The sequence below is a fragment of the Sorex araneus genome, chromosome 5 (assembly GCF_027595985.1).
Source record: "Sorex araneus isolate mSorAra2 chromosome 5, mSorAra2.pri, whole genome shotgun sequence".
Taxonomy (NCBI): Eukaryota; Metazoa; Chordata; class Mammalia; order Eulipotyphla; family Soricidae; genus Sorex; species Sorex araneus.
This window is the reverse complement of record NC_073306.1, coordinates 91,208,388-91,233,662: the sequence shown is the minus strand read 5'-3', so window position 1 is coordinate 91,233,662 and position 25,275 is coordinate 91,208,388. Positions and strand designations below refer to the sequence as shown.

General features: G+C 43.4%; 1 protein-coding gene across 2 annotated transcripts in view; it reads left to right on the top strand.

Moving 5' to 3' along the window:
* Positions 1 to 15,277: 15,277 nt before the first annotated feature.
* Positions 15,278 to 25,275, top strand: part of EEIG2 (EEIG family member 2) — a 60,709-nt gene continuing 50,711 nt past the window's right edge. The window contains exon 1 of one of the 2 annotated variants that reach the window (XM_055139336.1): positions 15,278 to 15,517. In XM_055139336.1, the coding sequence (XP_054995311.1) occupies positions 15,378 to 15,517 (140 nt within the window). In that variant the 5' untranslated portion in view covers positions 15,278 to 15,377. The remainder of the gene's footprint in view (positions 15,518 to 25,275) is intronic. The other variant, XM_004620040.2, reaches the window with a different exon arrangement.

The following is a 25,275-nucleotide window of genomic DNA, read 5'->3' as shown; positions in this document are numbered from 1 at the left end:
CTTACCAGGCTCTGTCGTGTGGGTGAGATACTCTTGGTAGCTTGCCAGACTCTGCGGCGAGAAGGGCAGAGGAATCGAACCCGGGTTGGCTGCATGCAAGGCAAACCCCCTACCGCTGTGCTATTGCTCCAGCCCCTGAGAAAGAATTATTATAGTAATATTAATATATTTAGTAGGACAATTTTGTCTGATTGATTTAGTGACACCTTCAACTTTATTCACGTAGTTAATTTTTTTGTGTGTGCAGCGGTACACCTGGCATATTTAGGAACCATGTGGTATTAGGAAAAAATCCGAGTGATGCCAGTGCAAAGCATTTGCTTCAGATATTTGAGTCATCTCTCCAGCTTCGGACTTGGTTTTCTTTGAAAGCCTTTATTCTTTTTTTTTCTTTTTTTAAATTTTTATTGAATCACCATGTGGAAAGTTACAAAGTTCTCAGGTTTATGTCTCAGTTATACAATATTCAAACACCCATCCCTTCACCAGTGCCCATATTCCACCACCAAAAACCCCAGTATACCCCCCTACCCCCAACTGTATAACTGATGAATTTCACTTCATTTTCTCTTTACCTTGATTACGTTCCATATTTCAACACAAAACTCACTATTGTTGTTGGAGTTTCCCCCCAAGAAAGAGCCCTACTACCAAGGAAGCATTTGATAATTAGTTTTCCATTGCTGAGAATGAAGAGATATGTAGCCCCACTGCTCCAAGTACATAACTCTTTTTTTTTCCTTTTTCCTTTCCCTTTTTCCCCCCCCCATCCCCCTTCCCGCACCTCATAGTATGGCGGACGCCACACCGTGTTTCTCCCCGAAAATGGGAAACAACCGGGAAAGAGGGATATTTCCTCTTCTTGGCCGGCATGGGGCTGTTGCTTAGTTCACAGTCCAGAGAAATGGCTGCTACTTTAATAACCTTCAATATTTCAACAAAAGTTCACTGTTATTATTTGGAGTTTCCCCCCCAAGTCAGACCTGTTAAACAGGAACCATTTCACATTGCTGACAATTAAGAGATGTTAAGTTTTGGATTTCTGTATAAAGTCCAGGGAAAATTCTGCCAGAAGTTGCATAGTCCAGCTCACAGTCCCATAAAGTCTTTAGGTGCAGAGGGTCCGTTTCACTCTTAGCAGCTCTGAATTTATCTGGGCCGAGGGCATGCCGGTTACACCCACTCCCCATGATTCCCTAGAAGCCCCAAGTGTAAAAATCGTATACCTCTGGGTTAGGAGTCTTAGAAGATGGCTCCTGCCATGTGGATGTTGCTGCCACTGCCATTTTCCGTGCAGGAAGACAGGGTGGGGAGGAAAGATCCACCCCTGAGCAGCACGGAGTTGTAGCCCAGTTCACAGTCCCAGTGCACTGCTATAAGAAGCTGCGCTGGATGCCCAAATGTGTTAGGTCTGGAATCAAAGTCTTTAGGTGCAGAGGGTCCAAAAGCCTTTATTCTTATCTCAGTAATACTAATACACACACAAAAAAATGTAATGTATGTCAGTATTTAGATATGAATAATGTCACTGTGTAAAACCTCAGGACTAAAGAAGGAAGGTGTACTTTATGGCAATATTTTCTTTAATGGGAAATTTTATGTTTTGCTTTCCAGGGAATTTTAGTTTTCAAACTACTACATCATGCTCTTTTATAACCATTCTTCCATAACTGCCATCTCATTTGATTTCATGTGATACAAAATTAAGGTAATTATTTTATTTAACACTCTTAGAATATGCCTTTCAAACAGTAATTACTGTAATATTTTCTGAATATTTAAACTTAGATCTACTTTACATAGCGATAAAACAATTCATATCTATGGCATCCGCCATATTATGGGACTTTTAAACAGGTATGAACTTGGTGGCGCAGGAAGGAGGAAAAAAAAATGTGTTTTGAACTTGAAACATTGGGACGCTTGGGCAGTCTCGGGCCGGGGCCGATACTGGCTCGAGCTCCGCCAAGATTCGACCCGGGTGACCATGCTTTTGCACAGCCGCTTTGCTGCTGAACGACCAAGATCCAGAGCCAGCTACATTACTTCTGGTCCCAGCAAGTGCTTGCAGCCATGTCTCCAGACTGTGAACTAAGCTTCTGCTCCATGTTGCCCCAGGAAGGGAAATGATGCAATTTCCAACATAAATCTCCCTGGACTTAATTACTAAAATACAGAAATCCTAAACTTTATATCTCTTCATTCTCATCAGTGGAAACTAATTATCAAATGTTTCCTTGTCAGTACAGCCGTATTTTGGGGGGATAAACTCCAACAAGGATAATGAGTTCTGTGTTGAAACTCCAACAACAATAGTGAGTTTTGTATTGAAATATGGAATGTAATCAAGGTAAAGAGAAAATGAAGTGAAATTTATCATTTATGCAGGCGGGGATAGGGGGTTTGGGCGGTGGGGGTGGGAGGTATACTGGGATTGCTTTTGGTGGTGGAATATGGGCGTTGGTGAAAGGACAGGTGTTTGAGCATTGTATAACTGAGACATAAGCCTGAGAACTTTGTAACTTTCCACACGGTGATTCAATAAAATAAATTAAAAAATAGATAAATAAATAAATAAATAATAATTAATATCTACAAATAGAATACAATGTGTCATAAACAAATGTTTCAAATTAATAACAATGCTTGAGTATTATTTCATACGGCAAATATTTTTGAGAATCATTTCTGTTCCAACTTCATAGTATAAAAATTCTTCTTTGGAAGACCTGGAATACCTGAATAGACCCATCAATGTTAAGGAAATTGAAACGGTAATCAAAAACCTCCCCAAAAACAAAAGCCCAGGCCCAGATGGTTTCACTGGCGAATTCTTCCAAACATTTAAAGAAGACCTATTGCCTGTTTTCCTCAAACTTTTCCAGGAAATTGAAAAAACAGGAACGCTCCCAAACAGTTTCTATGAAGCACATATCTCCCTAATACCAAAAGCAAACAAAGACACCACTAAGAAAGAAAATTACAGACCAATTTCCCTGATAAACACCGATGCGAAGATCCTCAACAAAATACTAGCAAATAGGATCCAACAACTCATCAAAAAGATCATACATCACGACCAAGTGGGATTCATCCCAGGGATGCAAGGATGGTTTAACATTCGGAAATCAATCAACATAATCCAGCATATCAACAAAAGTAAAGATAAAAACCATATGATCATATCAATAGATGCAGAGAAAGCATTTGACAAGATCCAACATCCTTTCATGATGAAAACCCTTGCCAAAATGGGGTTTGGAGGAACTTTCCTCAAGATAGTCGAAGCCATCTATCACAAGCCTACGGCAAGCATTATCCTCAACGGGGAAAAACTAAGGGCCTTTCCTCTGAGATCAGGCACAAGACAAGGATGCCCACTCTCACCACTCCTCTTCAATATAGTACTGGAAGTACTTGCGATAGCTATTAGACAAGAAAAAGAGATTAAGGGCATCCAGATAGGAAGGGAAGAAATCAAACTCTCACTATTTGCAGACGACATGATACTATATCTAGAGAAGCCTAAAACCTCTACTAAGAAACTCTTAGAAACAATAGACTTATACAGTAAAGTTGCAGGCTACAAAATCAATACCCAAAAATCCATGGCCTTCATATATGCAAACAATGAGGCAGAGGAAAGGGACATGAAAAAAGCAATCCCATTCACAATCGTGCCCCAGAAAATCAGGTACCTCGGAATCAGCTTAACCAAGGAAGTAAAAGACCTTTACAAAGAAAACTACATAACGCTACTCCATGAAATCAAAGAGGACATGAGGAAATGGAAACATATACCCTGCTCGTGGATAGGGAGAATCAATGTTGTCAAAATGGCAATACTCCCTAAAGCATTATACAGATTCAATGCGATCCCTATAAGTATACCCATGACATTCTTCAAAGAAATGGATCAAGCAATCCTAAAATTCATATGGAATAACAAACGTCCAAGGATAGCTAAAACAATTCTTGGGAAAAAGATGATGGGAGGCATCACCATCCCCAACCTCAAACTTTACTACAAAGCAGTAACAATTAAAACAGCATGGTACTGGAACAAAGGCAGAGCCGTAGACCAATGGAACAGGGTGGAATATCCCTACACACAACCCCAAATGTATGACCATCTAATCTTTGATAAGGGAGCAAGAGATGTGAAGTGGAGCAAGGAAAGCCTCTTTAACAAATGGTGCTGGCACAACTGGACAACCACATGCAAAAAAATGGGTTTAGACCTTGACCTGACACCATGCACAAAAGTCAGATCAAAATGGATTAAAGACCTCAACATTAGACCACAAACCATAAGGTACATTGAAGACAAGGTCGGCGAAACCCTCCACGATATTGAAGATAAACGTATCTTCAAAGGTGACACGGAACTAAGCAATCTAGTAAAAACAGAGATCAACAAATGGGACTACATTAAACTAAAAAGCTTCTGCACCGCAAGAGATACAGTGACCAGAATACAAAGACTATCCACAGAATGGGAAAGGATATTTACACAATACCCATCAGATAAGGGGTTGATATCAATGGTATATAAAGCACTGGTTGAACTCTACAAGAAGAAAACATCCAACCCCATCAAAAAATGGGGCGAAGAAATGAACAGAAACTTTACCAAGGAAGAAATACGAATGGCCAAAAGGCACATGAAAAAGTGCTCTGCATCACTAATCATCAGAGAGATGCAGATCAAAACAACTTTGAGATACCACCTCACACCACAGAGACTAGCACACATCCAAAAGAACAAAAGCAACCGCTGTTGGAGAGGATGTGGGGAGAAAGGGACCCTTCTTCACTGCTGGTGGGAATGCCGACTGGTTCAGCCCTTCTGGAAAACAATTTGGACGACTCTCAAAAAATTAGATATTGAATTCCCATTTGACCCAGCAATACCACTGCTGGGAATATATCCCAGAGAGGCAAAAAAGTACAATCGAAACAACATCTGCACATGTATGTTCATCGCAGCACTGTTTACAATAGCCAGAATCTGGAAAAAACCCGAATGCCCCAGAACGGATGACTGGTTGAGGAAACTTTGGTACATCTATACAATGGAATACTATGCAGCTGTTAGAAAAAAGGAGGTCAAGAATTTTGTAGTCAAGTGGATGGGCATGAAAAGTTTCATGCTGAGTGAAATGAGTCAGAAAGAGAGAGACAGACATAGAAAGATTGCACTCATCTATGGTATATAGAATAACAGAGTGGGAGACTAACACTCAAGAACTGTAGAAATAAGTACCAGGAGGTTGACTCCATGGCTTCGAGGCTGGCCTCACGTTCCGGGGAAAGGTCAACTCAGAGAAGCGATCACCAACTACATTGTAGTCGAAGGCCATGTGGGGGAAGGGAGTTGCGGGCTGAATGAGGGCTAGAGACTGAGCACAGCGGCCACTCAACACCTTTATTGCAAACCACAACAGCTAATTAGAGAGAGAAAACAGAAGGGAATGCCTTGCCACAGTGGCAGGGTGGGGTGGGGAGGAGATGGGATTGGGGAGGGTGGGAGGGACACTGGTTTTACGGGTGGTGGAGAATGGGCACTGGTGAAGGGATGGGTTCCAAACTTTGTATGAGGGAAGTATAAGCACAAAAGTGTATAAATCTGTAACTGTACCCTCACGGTGATTCTCTAATTAAAAATAAATAAATTTAAAAAAAAAAAATAAAAAATAAAATAAAATTCTGAGTTAAGTATGAATGCTCTATATTAAAGTACATTGAATTCAGAATTTTAAACTGGCTACTAATTTTCTAATAAAGGAAAATATGAACTACCATTTCATAACTAACTGAAAAAAAAATCACAAATAACCAAATTTGACATGAACTTTGGTTGATCTTAGACTCACCCTCCAAAATTATGAAAAAATAAATTTCTGTTCAGCTAAAAAAAAAAAAAATTCTTCTTTGGTACAACATATACATTTCAAGTTTCAGTGGCTTTAAAATTGTAATGCTTAAGTGAAATAAATTATACACAAAAGGTCAAATACTCTGTCGTTCATTTAAATGAAGTGCCTAGAGTATTCCATATGCCAAAAACAGTAATAACAAATCTCACAATGGAGACGTTATTGGTGCCCACTCGAGCAAATTGATGAACAACGGGACAACAATGCAACAGTGCTACCTAGAGTACTAATGGGAACAGAATTTTTATTTGGGTTGATATATAAGTTCTGTACATGGATGGTGATAATTGTGACATAACAATGTACTTAATGCCCCCAAACTGCACACTTAAAAATAATTCAGGTGATAAATTTTACATTGTATATATTTTACTATATTTTTTTATAAATACATTTACATTTTAGGACTAGAAATGGATCGCAGAGATGAAGTAGATCCTCAGCATCACAAAGATAAAAATATTTGAGAAAAAAAGGAAAAAACTAACCCCTGCTGCTAATTGCTTACTTACTTCACAGACCAGTCTCCCAGTCGGTGGCTTGGCAAGGGAATGAGGAGCTTTTCCACAAGCTGTCAGTGGCAGACCCTCTTTTTTATTTTCTTTTTGTCATCCTGGTGATGCATAGGAGTTACTCCTGGTTCTGCACTCAGGAATTACTCCTGTCGGTGCTCAGGGGACCATATGGGATGCTGGAAATCGAACCCAGGTTGGCCACATGCAAGGCAAACACCCTACCCACTGTGCTATCACTCCAGGCCCCGAGTGGCAGACCCTCTTATTCAAAACATGCTTCTCAAATTGTCTCAATAGCAACTATCCATTATCAGAAGGGGGAAAAGTGAAAAGATCATTGTCAGTGGTTTTTATGGCCCAGAACTGAAAGTCACAGATATCACAACCAATGAAATTCAGTCTTGCAGCAATTTTTATTCTCATGGGAGGCTGGAAAATAGAATTGGTAGAGTCATGAAAAGAAACACAGTGTGGTGATGACTTAGTTCTCTATGCCAAGGTGCTTCTCCCGGGACAGCCCCCATCCATTTCACTCATCCCCCCACTGGTGATGTGCTTGCTCAGTCCCCAAGCCACAAAAACCTCACCCAGTCACTTTAAACCGTGCTATGAACAGGCTCCAAGTGAAGATTAGACTGTATCACATATGTATATAGATCTACATCCTCCTGTGGCGTGGCCATTCACAACCCGGAATGATTTTTGCCCTCCAGGAAACATTTGGCAGTATCTGGAGATGTTATTGATTGTGAGTGGCAATTGGAAAGCAGGGAATGCTACTGGCATCTAGGGAGATGAAGCCAGGGTTGCTGCTACACCATGTGCAATGCCCGGGACAGCCCTCCACAACTAAGAATGATTTGCTCCAACAAGGCTCAGTGAGTGCCAAGAGAGAGAAGATCACCTATGAATTAATAAGGTATCTTTCCAGATCACACCCAGTGTATAATGAAGGAACAAATGCACAAATGCATTGCAGTTAAACACAAGTAGGAAGGGAGCAAAGGGGGATGTGGGGGACACTGCCTCTATGCCAGTGGAAATTTTTTTTGACTTGAGGCATTTGATAGCCCCAGATTGTCAGAGCGAGAAATTTCTAGGTTGCACCCTACTTCCATTCTTTGAAAGAAATCCACTGTGCTCTGTGATCACTGACCCTGCACTCTCAAACTATACTTGAAGTATAGTGCCAGGAACTGTCTCTTGTGGAGAGAACAGCTTTCATACACGTTCTTTGGAACTACAATTGCTCACAACTAAAAGATGCTCTCTGAGCCCTTTGCTTCTGGTCAGCACCATACACCAGTGACTCCAAAGTTCTTTCCTAAATGGAGAAATAGTGACAATTCTCCATTCTAATTCATTTATTTACCTTTTCACTTCTATGCCTATCTTCCTTTTTATTTTAGGGACATCAGAATAAAAGGTGAAAGCCACACCCTACCTCTAATCTGTGCTAATGGATCTCCATTGCTCAAAGCTATTTCAATCTTATTTTCTATTCTTCAAAATATACCGCAGTTTGCCCAGGCTCCCACAGCTCCACGTTCCTAATTCTGTATTTTTAAATTTATTCTTGATAACATGCTTATTATCACATGAACTCAATTCATTTTTCTAGTATCTTGCAAAAGGCAGGCTGTAATATTTAACTTCCTAACATTCCACTTTCCAATCTCATTGGGATCCATGGGCTTTGTAACTACCTTATTTGCATTCCAAATTATCCCAGACAATTATATTACCAAGTGTTTTGCCACTGGTTTCTATTTTCCAGCCTCTAATAATCTTTCTCTGGGTAACAATTGCCTGACTAGTTTTTTTATGATAGCACAACCAGGACTGGAGCAATAGCAGAGTGGGTAGGGCATTTGCCTTGCATGTGGTTGACCCAGGTTTGATTCCTCCGCCCCTCTCAGAAAGCCCGGCAATCTACCAGTAACAGTGGGATGGTGGGATGAGTGTGGCATCCAGGCTTCATATGGGCTCACCAGATGTTTCCAGTTACCAGGTTTCCATCCTAACTACATTGAGCATTAGGCAGAACAAGTTTGCCTTACGTAGTAAAAGCAAGAAATCCCCTAAATCTCTGTAGCCTTATACTATTGCATCAAACACAATATAATATACTATTCTATTAAATACAATATAATATGCTATTTCCTTCTCACTGACAAAAACTTTAATCTAAATATGGACAGCTGTTCTCGATGTGTTAGCACAGTGATCTGGGTTCTTCAATTTTGTGGCTACTGCATCTTTTTTTTAAATTGAGTCACCGTGAGAACAGTTACAGGGATTTTAGGATCGAGTCTCAGTCATACTGTGCTCAAACACCCATCCCTTCACCAGTGCACATGTTCCACCACCAATAACCCCAGCATATCCCCCTCCCACTCCCCTTCTGCCTGTGTGGCAGATGATTTTCACTTTACTCTTTCCCTACTTTGATTACGTTCAATTTTGGACAAGAAACTCACTATAATTATTTGGAGTTTTTCCCTCAACAGTCAGACCTGTTGGAATGGCATCATTAGATTGTATGTTTTCTATTGTTGGTAACAAAAAGCATATGATGTTGCATGGTCACGAAAGCGGCCGCCCAAATTTGGAATTCTGGTATTAAGTCCAGAGGTATTTCTGCCAGCAGCCGCTGCATTACGAGATTCGTTTCTGTGGCGCTGGGATCATGGCTGTTCAGGAGCGGAGGAGCCGTACATGGGAGACCGTTCGGGGTTTTATTTGGGCAGAAGGCAGGGCCGGTTCTGCCTCCCCCATCGCAAGACTGCCCATGCATCCCATCCCATCACTGCAAACTCCTATCTCTCTGTCCAATTGGTTCTGAACATTGGTGGTTGCCATGCTGTCCAGGGGGGAAAAGGACAGAGACTCTTCCCCTCCTGGGGCTGCATGGGGCCATAGCCTAGTTCAGAGCCCAGGAGTATATCTGCCATCAGCCGCTGCATTTCTGAGATTGGTTTCTGTGCCTCTGAGATAATGGACGCTCAGGGGTGGCGGAGCCATTCCTGAGCATATATTCTGTACATCAGGGAAAGTCGTGCGTGGCTGCATAAGCGGCTTCGTGATTTGGAGATGTCCCAGTTCCGCATACCGGAGCCGTGTTAATAGAAGCTCAGTGTCACCGGGGCTCCATCTGGAGAAGGCGTGCTGGCTGTACCTTCTCCGTCTGGCACCCAGTGTTGTTGGCCTTGTCTGGGGTCCGGAGCGATCTCCAGCTTGTGGTGCTGCTGGAGCAGCCCTGATTCTTCACTGCTGATTGTGGCAAGATGACACCAAGGGTAGATCGAGGGCATGACTTCTGGCGGCCGGGGCAAATTGGAGACTAGGCTGGCGCTGTGTGGCTACTGCACCTTAACGCCGTGTCTCCTCCTTGGCTGTCGTGGTAAGGAAGAGACAATCTCAGTGTTTCTCAAAAGTTATTCACAAGCTCATCCTGGAAGTGAAACATTATTTCTCACCTTCTATTGACCAGAGCTACTTACTGCAAGGGGATTGGGAGATGAAATTCTTCTCTGCTCAGGAAGTAATAAGAGAAGCAGGTAACAGAGAATAATAGTAACGTTCAACACAAATGCTGTGACTTTGAATTCAGCAGTTTGTTAACTTCTACTCTTCCAGCATCCTGAAGGGCTTCAGAAGTACTCAATTACCTGATTGATAGCTTTTCATTTGGGTGGAGGGGAAGGGGATATCTAGAGTGATTTTGCATCCTCACGCTTTTACTATAAAGCTGAATAAGGTGATCATTTGCAAGCTTTCTATTCCCTCCATCCACTCTCTACCCTCTGTGGCCGAAGAAGCCATCCTCTCTGAACTGCATCTTCCAATCACCTTTGTCCACTGGCTTTGGTTTAGTTTGGGATTATGCAAGAGTTGAACTCAAATAAAAAATCAGTTATTCTACCAACAGAACTGGCTTATCGGAAATAATCACAGAGTAACTATATGCTTGGTCACCCTAAGTACCCAGCAAAGTATTTCATGGTTTTTTTTTTTACAAGCTGCACGTTTTAAAAATATGGAATGCACAATAGCCAGAATCTGGAAAAAAACAGAGTGCCCCAAAACAGATGACTAGTTAAAGAAACTCTGGTACATCTACACAATGGAATACTATGTAGCCATCAGAAAACATGAAGTCATGAAATTTGCATATAAATGGATCAACATGGAAAGTATCATGTTGAGTGAAATGAGTCAGAAAGAAAGAGACAGACATAGAAAGATTGCACTCATATGTGGAATATAATGTAACTGAGAAGTACAAGTTGGCAATGATGCAACTTCTGGCAGATATCTCTCTGGACTTAGTTACTAAAATACTAAAATACAGAAACCCAAAACCGAGAGGCCGCTAAGTGTGGTCACTCGACCTCATACCTCTTCATCCTCAGCAATGGAAAACAAATTATCTAATGCTTACTTTTCATCAGGTCTGACTTTAGGGGAGAGACTCTCCAAACAATAATAGTGAGTTTTGTTGAAATATTGAATGCAATCAAAGTGAAAGTAAAGTGAAATTTATTAGTTACACAGGCAGGGGGGCTAAGGATGGGGGGCTATGGTCGTGGGGGGTTAGGGGTGTGGGGGTGCGGGGTGGAGCTATACTGGGATTCTTGGTGGTGGAATATGTGCACTGGTGAAGGGATGGGTATTCGAGCATTGTATAACTGAGATTTAAACCTGAAAACTTTGTAACTTTCCACATGGTGACTCAATAAAAAAATTTAAAAAAAAAGAATAATTTATTGCTAACAAATTCAAGGCAAGTTTTGAAGTATAAATCTGCATAGATAAAATTTGTAAAAAAATTTAAAAACAATTTAGATGATATGAATAAATACTAATTTGCATTACATAGAAAAAAATATGGAATGCTTCATGAATTTGCGTGTCATAAAACATAAAAATATTTCATGTTTTTAATGACACTTCCTTTTCAGCTCCCCACTTATCGAACCTTAAAGAAGACCATATTCCCACAAGTACTCCACAGACTCAGAACCTGTAGCTTTGTGACTGCACGATAGGGCTTTGAGCTGTCTCTAAAGTACCTCATGACATGTCCCCTGACAGAACACCACCAAGTTCAAGAATGCTATTTTGCTCCATGAAAAGTAGAAAGAAACATCATCAATTACCTTGTGTGCACAATAAAAGCTGCAACCGTAGCTGATGTACTCTCCTAAGCCTCAACTTCTACCTTTCAGTCTCCCTGGACTGACTATTCGGGGGGGCGATATTTTGAGAAATTTCTCCTGTCCCAAGTCAGGAAGGATTCACATTCTTTGAAAAGGCAGTTGGGTAATGCAGCATCATGCTGAAACTCAAATACACGTTCTCTGATTAAAGGTCCCCTGGAGAGAAACTCTTGGGTACTGGAGCCTTCTTCCCTCTGCTGAGGCAAGCGTCTAACAGTTCTTGCTTTGGGAGATTCAGGGCAGTGTTAAGTCTTGGAGTTTACTGATCACACACGCCTGGCCACAACCTTTTGCTTCTCTAAACTCATTTAAATGAGTTTCTGTATATTCATTTTTTCTGTAGGTGCCAGCAGAATATCAGAATGCAGGGGATGAGAACTGTCAGGATATCTATCTCCTCTCCTTTCAACTCTGTACTAGGTGGTTCCTAACTTTGCTCATTTAAACACTCTAAGTACACTGTCTGCTTCATGCCTGGACCTTGACTCATGCAGGGAGTGGGGGTTAATAATTGAACTTGCGTCTAAGAGTCCTGGACTCTCTCCCTTTCACTGTTTTTACAGCTTTTAGATCCTTATGAACACACAAATCTAAATATATCATTGCTCTGCTTTCAAAATTCAGTGTCAGAGAAGGACAGTGGTTAAGGCATTTGCCTAGCATGCAGTGGGCATGGGATCAATCCTCAGCAGTGCCTGTGGTCCCCCAAGCCCACTCGGAGCACAGCAAGGTGGACCCAAATCCCCTTACCCCAAAGAAAGAAATATAGGACTAGTGGGCGTCGGGGGAAAACTGGGGACACTGGTGCTGAGAAATGTACACTGGTGGAGGGGCAGGTGTTGGAACACTATGTGTCTGAAACCTAATCATGAACAGTTTTGTAAGGGTCTATCTCACAATTATTCAATTAAAAATTTTAAAAAAGAAAAGAAATACAGGCCTAGAGAGCTAATACGGCAGGTAGGGCATTGCCCCGGGGTGAATACCTCACCCTGATCCATTCCCTGGCACCCCTGAGCCCCACCAGGAGTAAGTCCTGAACACTACTGGTTGTGACTCAGATAAAGCCCTCCAAAAAATAAATCAAAATAAAACTTCAGTGGCCCCCTATTATACCCGTCACCACTCCCCATGCTAAGCTACAGCCAGAGTGAACTGCTTTCACTTCCTCCTCTACATGATCTCTTCCTCCAAGCCTCTGCATAGCGGGCACCTTCTTCCTGGAAAGGCCTCCCCCCTCCCATTCTGATTATCAGATACCAGCTCAAGTGTCAGTCACCGCAGACAGTCTTCTAGAAACTCACTCCTGCCTAGAAATTATTGCACATGGTCAGCTGCTTTCAGTCCCCATTATAAGTAAATAGAACGCAGCACTTCATTGTAACTGCTGCTGTGTGCTTTCTCAGCTCTGTCCTCAGCAGGGAGTGGATGTCAGGTAGGTTCTCAATAAATCGGACAGTTCCTAAGTGTTATTGAAAAAGCTTGATTCCAACTCCCTTTTTACCCTCTGATCTTTCTCTTTTAATTAACTGACATTTTGGGAAATTTTTTAATTTTTACTCACCCATTCTTATGACTCTCTTCCATTTACTTCCCAGACCATTTGGTTCTTATTTCACTCTTGCCAAAGGTCTCTCTCCTTCTCCTCTCATATGCCCATTAGATGTTCTTCAGATTAATTCATTTTAATCATTGTTTAAAGTCAATCATAAGCAAGTACTCTAAATCCCAAATATTGTCACTTGTAACATTTCACCCCTTCTTCCTTTGGGGGCCACACTCATCTACACTCAGGCTCTGTGGGCAGGACTCATGTGTAGCAGAACCAAACACAGGTGTCAGGGGTTCAAACTGGGATCCATTGGATGCAAGGCAAGCACCTTACTCACTGTGTTATCTCTCTGACCCTCTTTCCTGCTTCCCTTCCTGGATGGCTTGCAGACAATTCCTATAAAGATGGTTCATCTCTTTCCTTCCCTGCCCTCATTCTCACTCCAAAGCTCATCTATCCATGTCATCATCCAAGTTATTAACCTCAAATTCCCCTGAACTCTTCCCACTGCTTTTCCCCTTTGTCCTATTGGGCAACAAGTTTATCCATTACAAGTCCACCAACCCTATCCCAACCTCCTAAACTCTGACTTTGGGTCTTTATATTTTTTCCACCTGGAAGATTCTTCCTTCTTCCCTCCCCCCACCCCCCACAATCTTACTTATTCTTTGAAAATCAGATCACTGCTTAACTTCAACTAACTTCAATTTTCTCCTAATTAACTCCTTGCTTCCTTTTTTGTTTTTAAATACAGAATGTCATATGTCAGTGCATGCAGTTATTAAAGTCTTAAAGGTAAGTGTGGTTTTTGTTTTATCAGTGGGTTTAGCCAAGTGACTAACATTTTAGGTAATTAAAAATATTTCAGGCCAGTTGGCCAAATCACCAGTAAGATAACCAGATTTCCTGAGCACCAATCAGGAGTACCTTTGCCCCCCTAAAAAAAGAACAGTTTTTAGAAACAGGAGATGGGACAGAGGGCTGGGGTGCTGCTTTGCAAATAGGAGCCCCTGATTCTGTCCTGAGCACAGTGTGGTCTTTTAACAGTTACAGCTCTGGAGCGCACTGCTGAGTGAGGTCCAAGTAATAGATATGAACATGTTTATGAATATGTGAAATGAGCAAACTGGATAAAAGAATCTCTTCAACCAAACACACATCAGAGATCAGCCCAAGAAATATTTACGTGAGAAGGAGGATTTCACTGGAATACACCAACATTATGTAACCAAGTAGACAACAGAAGCTGCAAAGGCAGGTCGTAGGGAGTTGCTAATGCATCTCGGGAGATTTTCTTTCTTCCCTGGCTTTTCAATCCTCATCGTGGACAGAGAACTTTCTCAACGGCGGTTAGTATTCGCAGAGAAGGCGCCTAGAAGGGCAGTTCAACCAGGCGGGCATGCCCTCCACACTTCAGGCCCTTTCCCCCGCCTGATCGCGCTCTTCTTTGCTACTTGTAGGCGCGTGGATTTCGAGTACCAGGCGGAAATGTGGCTTCAGAATTGCAATTTAGGAACAGCAGGGAGATTCTGAGAAACCCGATTCACCCAAGACTTCCAAACCCACGGCTCCAAGGCTATCACGGAGAACAGGGGAGGATAAAGGAGGCGGAGAAAAAAAAAATCTGTAGGAAAGGCCGGGAGGAAGGAAGCAAGCGCCTTTGGGGCAGAAGCGTCTCATTTCATCCCGGGAGGCGTGATGGCCGAAGTGCTGCGCGGGGCAGTTTCTCGGCGCCGCGCCCGCCCTCCCGCTTCCGCCCCGCTGCACTGCCGGCCGCGGCCACTGGGGGCTCTCGGGGGAGCGGCGGCGCGCGGAGGCGGCGGCTCGCGGCTGGGCTGCTCCCGGCTAGCAGACGCGCGGCGGCGGCGGTGGCGAGCGGGGCAGCGGCGGCGCTGGGCAGCCCGCGGACGCCCCCCGGTCCGGCGAGCTGCGGCGCGTGCGCTCCCCGCGGGCGGCCGGGGGTGGCGCGGCGGCGCCCGCGCTGCGGCGGGAGGCGGCGGCCGCGGCCCCGGGCGGCCCGCGGCACCCCCCAGCCGCGCCCCCGCGCGCCTCTCGCAGCCCCCGCCATGGGGCTGGGCGGGCCCGGGGTCCGGCCGAGCTGAAGCGGCGGCGCCGGCTCGCGCCCCCGGCTCGCCGGCGTCTGGCCGTCATGATGATGAAGAAGAAGAAGTTTAAGTTTAAGGTGGACTTCGAGCTCGAAGAGCTCTCCTCGGTGCCCTTCGTCAACGGGGTGCTCTTCTGCAAGATGCGGCTGCTGGACGGCGGCAGCTTCACGGCCGAGTCCCCCAGGTAACGCCCCGCAGGGACCCGGGGGGACGCGGCCCCCGGGGACACCCCCCACCCCGCAGTCAGCCCGGAATTCATCGATCCGGCCCCAGCGCCTGGCAAATGGATCCCATCTGGGACCCCCGTGGCTCCCGCCCTCCCCGCTCGCGGATGCTTTTCCCGGCAGCATCTGGCTCTCCCCTCCTAATTTCTCCAGGAACGGTCACCGGGGAGGGGATGCTTCTGGTTTCTCTTCGAGAGGTGTCCATGTTCGTGACATGCAAAATGGAACTTGAGCTGCGGCTGGAAGCACGAACAGAAAGAAGCCCGAGACGCCCGAGTGCCAAGAGCGGCCGGGGTGCAGGCTGACCCGCTCCTTCTCCCGGGCTGGGGGGCTCGCTGTGGGGGGTTCTGTCCTGCAGGGCCGTGGCCGGCGTCGCCCCTCCAGGCTGGTCGTTGGCGAGCCTGCGCCGCCGTGCATGGGAGATCTCGCTGAGCCTCCAGAGCGGCTCACTCCGAGTTACTCATCTGGAAGTGGCCGCTGCTGGGACACGACACCTGGAGCAGAGCCCGGGCCCTGCCCTGGCATTTTTTTTTTTTTTTGAAACGAGCCCCTGGGCACTCCCAGGCAGGCCCTTGGCAGGCTGCAGAATGAAGTAAGGAGTTCTCGGACTCCTTGAGTCATTTCAGGGTTATTCTTAGGCTGACGGATTTATCTGGTTTTTTAAAATTTAAATTGTATTTTAATTTTATTTAGGGGCTTTGGGATGCCACACAGGCTGGTGCTCCAGTGTTCCTTGGTCCCTGCTGCTTACAGGGAACTGTGGGGTGTTGGTGATCTTAGCTGGGTCTGCAGGGTGCAAGGCAAACGTCTTCCCACACTGTACTCACACTCCAGCTCCCTAAGTGTTCTTCAACAACATTTAACTATTTTTTGTTGATTTTATTTTGGGGTCCACACCCTGTGTGCCAGCTCTGGGATCACTGCTGTCAGCCCTTGGGGCTGTATGGGGTGTCAGGATGAGCCCTCATTGAGCACAGTGCAAGCTCCTCCAAGCGTCCTCCCTGCCAAATCGCACCAGTCCTTAACGTTTTTTAAAAAAGAAGAGCTCTCCTAGAGAAATATTAATGCTTTGATGTGAGTTGGGGAGGGCACAGTGTGGTGGTGTTTCATTTAGAAGGTTGTATCTCTAAAACATATACAGCCTTGTAAGACAGCATTACGTCAATTTGATGTATGCTTGGAACCCTAATAGCTCCTAATAGCTTTTCCACAATAAATAAAGTGGGCTTTAGAAAGCCCCTGGAATCCAGGAGGGAAGGACTAATAGTTAATGGTGATTTTGCCAACATTTATGGTTCCTATTGGGGAGGCCACACCCAGCAGTGCTCAGGGATCACTCCTGACAGGTTCAGGGAACCCCGGTCACCCCATGGAAATCTAACACCCTACCTACTATACTATCTCTCTGCACCCAATTTTTACCCTGAATGTTTTTTTCTTTTACCTACCTTTCCTATTAATGTAAAGAAAGTCATGTGAAGAAGTTGTGGTATTGGGACTAGAAGTCTGGCTTGGTAGTATTAAAGCCGGGAACCACATATGCTTTACTTAGTTCAAGAAGCACCGTTGAATCTCACAATTTTTAAAATGCACCTTCAAGAATAGTTTTAAAATGTAAATTGAGGATAGTAGTGCACTCATGTGGATATTCAGCGGATTTGTTATACAGCGGTCATTTTTAACTCATCGGTCAGATGATGGTGGTGCTGAAAATAGTGCAACAAATACTTTAGTGCTAGCTACAGTAGGTACTGCAGGTGCCGAAAACTGAAAACCCTTGGATGTCCTGTAGGTTCAAGTGACAGGGTTGCATCGACTCTGCACACAAACCTGTGCTCCTGGGCCAGTGGTGACACCTGCTGGTGGCTTCGCTGCCACCTACCTCTCTCAGATTGTTGGTTTTGCATGCTTCACACTAAATTACTCAATGCCTTTGCATATGTTGGTTAATTCTCCGAGGAAGTCTTGGAGGTCAGGAGTCCCATTTTTTTGGGCAAATAAACTGAGACCCAGAAAAGTATAACCAACTTTTCCAAGATCCCTACACCTGATAAGTGAAGTGCTGAGATTCTGAGATAAGTCTAACTTCAGATGCCAGGTAGAGGAGGAAGTTGTGCACCAAACTCAATAAGGCACTTTCTAATGGTTTTGACAAGCAAAGGAGAATCATTTTATATGTGCTCTGCAAGAGTTAGGTAGGAGAATGCAGAGTGATTTGACTTTAATCAAGGTCATTGGCTGAATCTTGGGGCCAGAGAGAGAGAGAATGCAGAGATTAAAGTGCTTGCCTTGCACATGACTGACCCTGGTTTTATCCCTAGACCCCATGTGGTTCCCTGAGCATTGCTGGGAGTGATCCCTGAGCACAGAGTCAGGAATAAGTCCACAGGGCCGCTAGGTGTAATCCCAAACAAAACAGTTTTAAAAAGAAGAGTGCTCTTGCGTGTGTGTGTGTGTGTGTGTGCGCGTGCTTGCGTGCTTGCACCTGAATCCTAGTTTTTACCACTGGTCTAACCTGTAGGTCATTAATCCTCTGGAAAGTTTTATCCACAAACTAGAAGCCATTGTTAATATGAAGTTGTTCTTAGAACAGCGGGTAGGGCGTTTGCCTTACACGCAGCCAACCCAGGTTCGATTCCTCCGTCCCTCTCAGAGAGCCGAGCAAGCTACCAAGAGTATCCCACCCGCACAACAGAGCCTGGCAAGCTACCCATGGCGTATTCGATATGCTAAAAACAGTAACAACAAGTTTCATAATGGAGATGTTATTGGTGCCCGTTCGAGCAAATCGATGAACTACGGGACTACAGTGCTACAATTAGAACTTTATTTGCTTTGGGGGAAGTTTGTTTTTGACGTAGGGGTACACCCCATAGTGCTAAGGGGCTTTGCGTGGCTCAGTGCCGAAGAGTAAGTTGGTGGTCCTGGGGGAACTATATGTGGTGTCAGGATTGAGGCAGTCTCTCCCACCTGCAAAGCATGCGTTAGGCCCAGTGAGCTCCCTCTGGCCCTGTTGTAATAATGGATTAATAAGATCTTTCCCAAACACATAACAATGCTTTGGCACCCAGTTGACATTTACAAAGAAAGCAAGCAACTTATTCAAGGAAATGTTTCTTTTAGATACTGTCCTTAATTCCTTTATGCAGTCAATGGCAAAAGAAAGATTTGTTGATTTAAGAAAGATATAAGGAAAAAGAAAATCTGAGGCGCCTTAAGATGTGAATATGCCATAAAGTTTCACTTTAGGGTGCAGATAGTGTGTCTCTAAATGTTAGATTTTAATTTTTTAGCGATAAACTTTGTGTCTCTTCTATAGTTAATGTGCTATAGCATTTCTCCCATTTGAAATAGGAAAAGATCTCTACATACAGAAAAAAGGTTAACATAGCAGGCTATGAGCCTACATAAAATAGAATTTATTTTGATAGAATAAAGCCTAGAAGTACATAGAAATTATAAATATACATGTCTTTGTACCAAAAATTAAATAGGAATTGAGTGATTGACAGGTTTCTAAGGACTGCCTGCCAGCTTTGCCAAGTCTGCCAGGAGCTATAAGAAGTTTTTAAAAAAAACAACTTAAAGACCCAGAGGGAATGATCTCAATTTAATGAAATTAGAGATATAATTGCTTGACAATAAGAGACAGTATGATATAGTGCTTAATCAATGGGTCAGGCATTATGTCAGCGTTGTTGAAATTCTGCTAGAAAAGGTTTATTGGGCTGGAGAGACTTGCCTTGTACACAGGGGCTAAAGCACTTGCCCTGTACACAGCCAATCCTGTTTTGATCCTGATACTTCTTATGGTCCCCCAAGCACTGCTAGGAGTCATCCCTGAACACAGAGTCAGGAGTGATCGAGAGCACCACCAGGTGTGGGGCACCCCACCTCCAAAAAAAAAAATTACTTACAGCTGTAATGGTTACTGGAAGCCACATTAGCGTTTTCAGCCGAACTAGTTGGGAGGAGGAATTTGCATTGACAAGAAAGGGAGTGGGAGGAAAGCCTGAGCAAGTCATCAGTAGGACTGGATGCTCCATCAGTCTGATTGGCTGCAGTTCACACTGAACACAGCAGACAATAAAGAGTTGAAAGCCTTTCAAGAGAATTTGCTTTCCACTGCTCATAGGATAATAATGCAATCTGAGATTGCTGCACAGTTATTAGATGTGGCAATTAAACTGGCTGGCGGGGTGATGCTGTTTGGGTTCAAGATATGAGATTTGTTCAAGGAGACGAATTAGGAGGCTATTAAAAATAAGCTGAATGCAGAGGTTTCTCAGGTAAGTGACTGATAATGTCATTGATGGTCACAGGGACATGACAGAGGCAAGTCAAGTTGAGAAGAAACTTTGTTCTGTTGAAGGGCATGTAGTAGATTGTGGAGAAGGAGAGGTATGTTACATGTTTACTATAAGGAGGAGATAGCCTGGTAAGCAGTTGGAAACACTATGAGTATTGTTTGTTTGAAGATTCTGGCCATTTCTAAATAAACCTGCTTACTAAAATATTCATCTAAAACGCCTTTGCACTGTTCAACTTTATTTATTAGTGAAAAATAAATGCTTCTCTTGTTTCTCCTGGAAAGATTTGTTCAGTGGAGGTGTTAGAAGAAAAAAAAATTTTAATTAGAAATAATTATTTGTAATATGGTATTAAACTGTTGGAGTAGAAGGTTGGATTTGACATGCTCATCCAATCCCTATATGACAAACTGAAATCAGGTTATTGCTGGTAAAATATTTTTGAAAACCAAACTAGAATTATCTAAATCTTTGTGGGACACTCTTGTCTTTGTAAAAGCATTAAGATGGCTTTTGAGATTTCACATGAACTTGTAGCAAAATGCCATGTGAGTTCAGGGAGTGTCCAGGAAACTAATGAGCACATCTGTGTATTGGATCATTTACTTGGTAAACAAGCCAAAGGGATTTCTTCTCTTTGGCCAAAGTACATCCTCATGTTTTCAAAATTTTAATTCCCTGCACATTGTGTACTTCTTTTCACAAATATTTTTCTTCTTGCAAAAGTAATGTAGATTTCTGTGGAAAACTTAGAAAACAAAAGAAAAAGGACTGCACAAAAATTGCTTATAAATGAACTTCCTGAACAGTTATTACTAACGTCTTTATTGATCTGTGAACATATATGCAATCTCCCAGATACTTTCTCTTAAATGCTTTTTTTAACTAGAAATGAATACTGCACTTATTTTTTTTCACTTAATGTATCTCCTCATATTAAATACTCAACGATCAATTTTTTTAGGAGAAGGATACCATTTCATTGTTCAACTTTCCATGATATATTGAACCAAGTCCCTTTTGGGAGTCTTTTTCCTTTCTTCTTTATTAAATGTCCTTTTTGATTTAGTTAGATATTTGTTTTGTTTTGTTTTGAGCCACACTCAGTGGTGCTTAGGGTTTACTCCTGGTTCTGCACTCAGGGATCACTCCTGGCATTGCTTGGAAACTGTCTGCGGTGCCAGGACTAAACTAAATCAGTTGTGTACAATGCAAGCAACCTATCCACTGTACTATCTCTCCAGCCCCTTATTAAAACTTTTATAAATAAACTACAGTAATCTTCCTTATGGAAAATTTTTGTGCACATCCTGATTGCTTATTTAAAATTAATAGAAGTGAAATTGAGTCAAGGAGCAAGTAGAGTTTTGCAGTTTTTGATACTATTATCCTTTTGATCTTCAAGGAATTAATGTTTTAAGATTAAAAAATTACCAATAGGCCACAAATATTAAAAAATAACACTACTAGAAAATGTTGTTTGAACATATATCACTTGATTTTTTTGGATCCTGAACAGAAATGAGGCCATTGATTCCAGCGGTTCTAATGGTAATTATATGATGATAAAGTAGGTAGCTAACCTGTAGTGAGCACTTTCCTCATGTGCCAGGAACTTTTCTAAGTCTTTATATTTAATTCTCAAATAATCATAAGAGGAAGGTACAATTACTACTGCTGCTTTTACTCTCATTTTTTACCTAAGGAAAGGGAAGTACAAAGAGGTACAGAAGTTTCACAGCTGGTAAAGGGCAGAGCTGGAAGGCTCACTGTCTCCAGCGTATATTCTTTTTTCTTCTTCAAAAAAATGGTTTTGGTGTTGAGGAGGCTCGGGGATGCTTTGGGGACCGCTCCTGCAGTTCTTGGCCAACTGGGTAAGTGGTTCAGTGCAAAGACCCAAGGAATGTGGTGCTGCTCAGACCTTGTAGTGCTGAAGGTGACTTGGGCCTCTGCAGCGGTGCAGGGGCTGCAGGGCTGCATACTGAATGCTCAGGAAAGCATGTCAGGGGACCCAGGATCTGACAGGAGTCAGCCACATGCAAGACAGAGTGTCTCAACCCCTCAACCAGCCTGCCAGGATATGCTCTTTTTTTTTTTTAATTTAATCACCGTGAGAACAGTTACAAAGCTTTCAGGATTAAGTCTCAGGCATACAATGATCAAACACCCATTTCTTCACCAGTGCACATGTTCCACCACCAAGAACCCCAGTATACCCCCCTTCCATCCCCCACACTGCCTGTGTGGCAGATGATTTTCACTTTACTCTCTCTTTACTTTACTCTCACTTTACTCTCTCTTTCACTTTACTCCTTTACTCTCTTTACTTTACTTTGATTACATTCAATTTTCGACAGAAAACCCACTTTTATTTAAAAAAAAAACTACTATTATTATTTGGAATTTTCCCCCAACAATCAGACCTGCCGAAAAGGAGTCATTAGATCATTTGTTTTCTGTTGCTGATAATGAAGAGCATATGAGGTTGCACGGCTGTGAAAGCAGCCGTGTGGTTTTGGAATTCTGGTGTTTTAGAATTAAGTCCAGAGGTGTCTCTGCCAACAGCCGCTGCGTTCCGAGATTGGTTTGTGTGCCTCGGGAATCATGGCTGGTAGGAGTGGAGGAGCCACTCATGGGTGGCCACTCGGGGTCTCATTTGGGCTGGGAGCAGGGCCGGTTCTGCCCCCCCCCATTGCGAGATTTTCCACGTGCCTCATCACTGCAGGCTCCTACCTCTCTGTCCAATTGGCTCTGAAAGGTGGCAGTCACCATGCTGCCACAAAGGGGAAAAGGCCAAGGGACAAAAACCCTTCCCCTCCCAGGGCAGCATGGGGCTGTAGCTTAGTTCACAGCCCAGGAGTATATCTGCCAGCAGCTGCTGCATTCTGAGAGTGATTTGTGTGCCTCTGGGATCATGGCTGCTCAGGGGCAGAGAAGCCGTTCCTGTGCATTTTTTGTATATCAGGAAAGGTTGGCGGCCACGCGGTTTGGAGAAATAGTCCTGGTCCCCACATACAAGAGCCATGTTAGTAGAAGCTCAGTATCGCTGGGATTCCATCTGGAGAAGGCGGGGAGACTGCACCCTCTCCATCTGGGGCACCCCAGTGTTATAGGCTCGGTTTGGGGTCCAGAGCATTCTCTGGTGTGTGATGCCTACCAGCCAGGATTCTTCACTGCTGAGTGAGGCAAGATGGCACCAGGGGAGTGTTGAACAAGGCGTGACTGCTGGGGTTATGGGTGGGCTGGAGCTGCCCAGCTCCAGTGCCCCCATGCAGTTTGGAGAAACAGTCCTGGTCCCCACATGCTGGAGCCATGTTAGTAGAAGCTCATTGTCGCCAGGATTCCATCTGAAGAAGGCGGGAAAACTGCACCTTCTCCATCTGGGGCGCCCTGGTGTTATTGGCTCACATTCTCCCAGGATATGCTCTTATAGCCCTAAATTGCTGCCTCTCAGAGCTTACATGTTTTCTCATTTTTATGTTTGAATAAAATCATTGACATATATGTAGTAGGAATTCTTCTGAAAACTGGTCTCAAAAAACTAGTTCTGGTAAGTGATACCACCATATAGATCACTAGACCTGGCCCCATTCAATTTGCCCCAAGGTTATTATTGACTAAGGAAAGATGCGTCTTTTTTCTCTCTGACAATGTAGGTTCCCCAGTCATAAATCTTCAACATGTATTCTTCAACATGTATTCTTATTGGGTAATTGTGCCATTTTTTTCTATTTTTAAAACCTGCGATTATAAAAATACTGCTAATGCCATTTTACACCACTAAGTTAATATTCAGCAAGCTGTGCACTGTAGCCAGTTTATAGTTACTGAAGAAATACATATAATTAAAGAAAATATGTGTCATAGCTTTACTAAGGATGACAAATGCACAGAGCTCTCCAGATTCAATATATGAGGAAGTTATGTAGGGAAGTGTATTCTGTTCTGTGTACACACTGATGATAAAGAATTAATGTTCTTTTTGGTGTGTCAGACTTTGAGAGCCATGGTCAAATAGAAATGTCACTGTCATCCCATTGCTCATCGATTTGCTCGAGCGGGCACCAGTAACATCTCCATTGTGAGACTTGTTGTTACTGTTTTTGGCATATCAAATATGCCACGGGAAGCTTGCCAGGCTCTGCCATATGGATGGGATACTCTCAGTAGCTTGCCGGGCTCTCTGAGAGGGACGGAGGAATCGAACCTGGGTCCAAGGCAAACCACCCTACCCGCTGTGCGGCCCCTCACCATGTTTTTTATTTGGGGGCATATTCAGTGGCACTCAGAGCTATATCACTGATGTCACCTTTAACCTTCCTTGCTCACCTTCTATACAGCGCTCATACAGACCTCACGACAGAATAGTCTTCATGTGTTTCTGAAGCAGCCCCCACTCTCTGCTCTAACCTGCAGCCCCCCACTAATCCAACAAAAGCTGACCTTGATCCCTGAGGATCATCCCACCCCCATCTCTCATTGCATTATGTGGTCGAGATTTTTGCCCTGTCCCTTTCTGCTCGATTCAGAAACAGTTGTTTCTTAAAACTTGACTCTCAGCCTCTGTAAACCTTGTCTCCACTTTACCTTCCACTTCTCTGGGGAAGTTACATGCGGACTTCTGACTCCACTGAATTCTCTTCTTGCTCACTCTTTATTCGGTAGACTATTTTTAGAGTGTATTTTCCCTCTAAAAATATTTTCTCCAGTTCAGTAGACTGTCTTTTCTTTGTGTGCATGGTTTTGTTTGCTGTGTGTGCTTAAGCCATGTAACTTGGTGTTATCTTGCTTGTTCTTGCTTTTGTTACCTTTGCTTTTGGTGCTAACTCCAAAAAACAGTTATTGCCACAGTCAATGTATATCACAAAACCTATGTTTTCTTTCTTTTTTTGTTTTGGTTTGGGGGGTGTGTGTGCAGCAGTGCTCTGAGTTTACTCCTGGCTCTTCCCTCAGGGATCACTCCTAGATCTCAGGGGACTGTACAGGGTGTTGGGGATTAAACCTGGGTCAGCTGTATGTTAGGCAAGTACCCTGCCTGCTGTACTATCTCTTCAGCCCCTAACACCTAAGTTTTCCTCTAGGAGTTTTATAGTTTGGGGTCTTAACATTGCAGTTTTTATTATATTGAGAGAGAGAGGGAGAGAGAGAGAGAGAGTTTTAATGTATGATGTAAAATAATGGACCAATTTTGGTTTATTTTGTATTTTTTAAATATGGAGGAAGGGCATGTGACTACTCAGTAGTAAACTGAAGATAAAAAGTACTTTTTTTAAATTTTGTTTTTTAATTGAGACACCGTTGAGAACAGTTACAGGGTTTTCAGGATCAAGTCTCAGTCATACAATGATCAAACACCCATCCCTTTACCAGTGCCCATGATCCACCACCAAGAACCCCAGACACCCTCC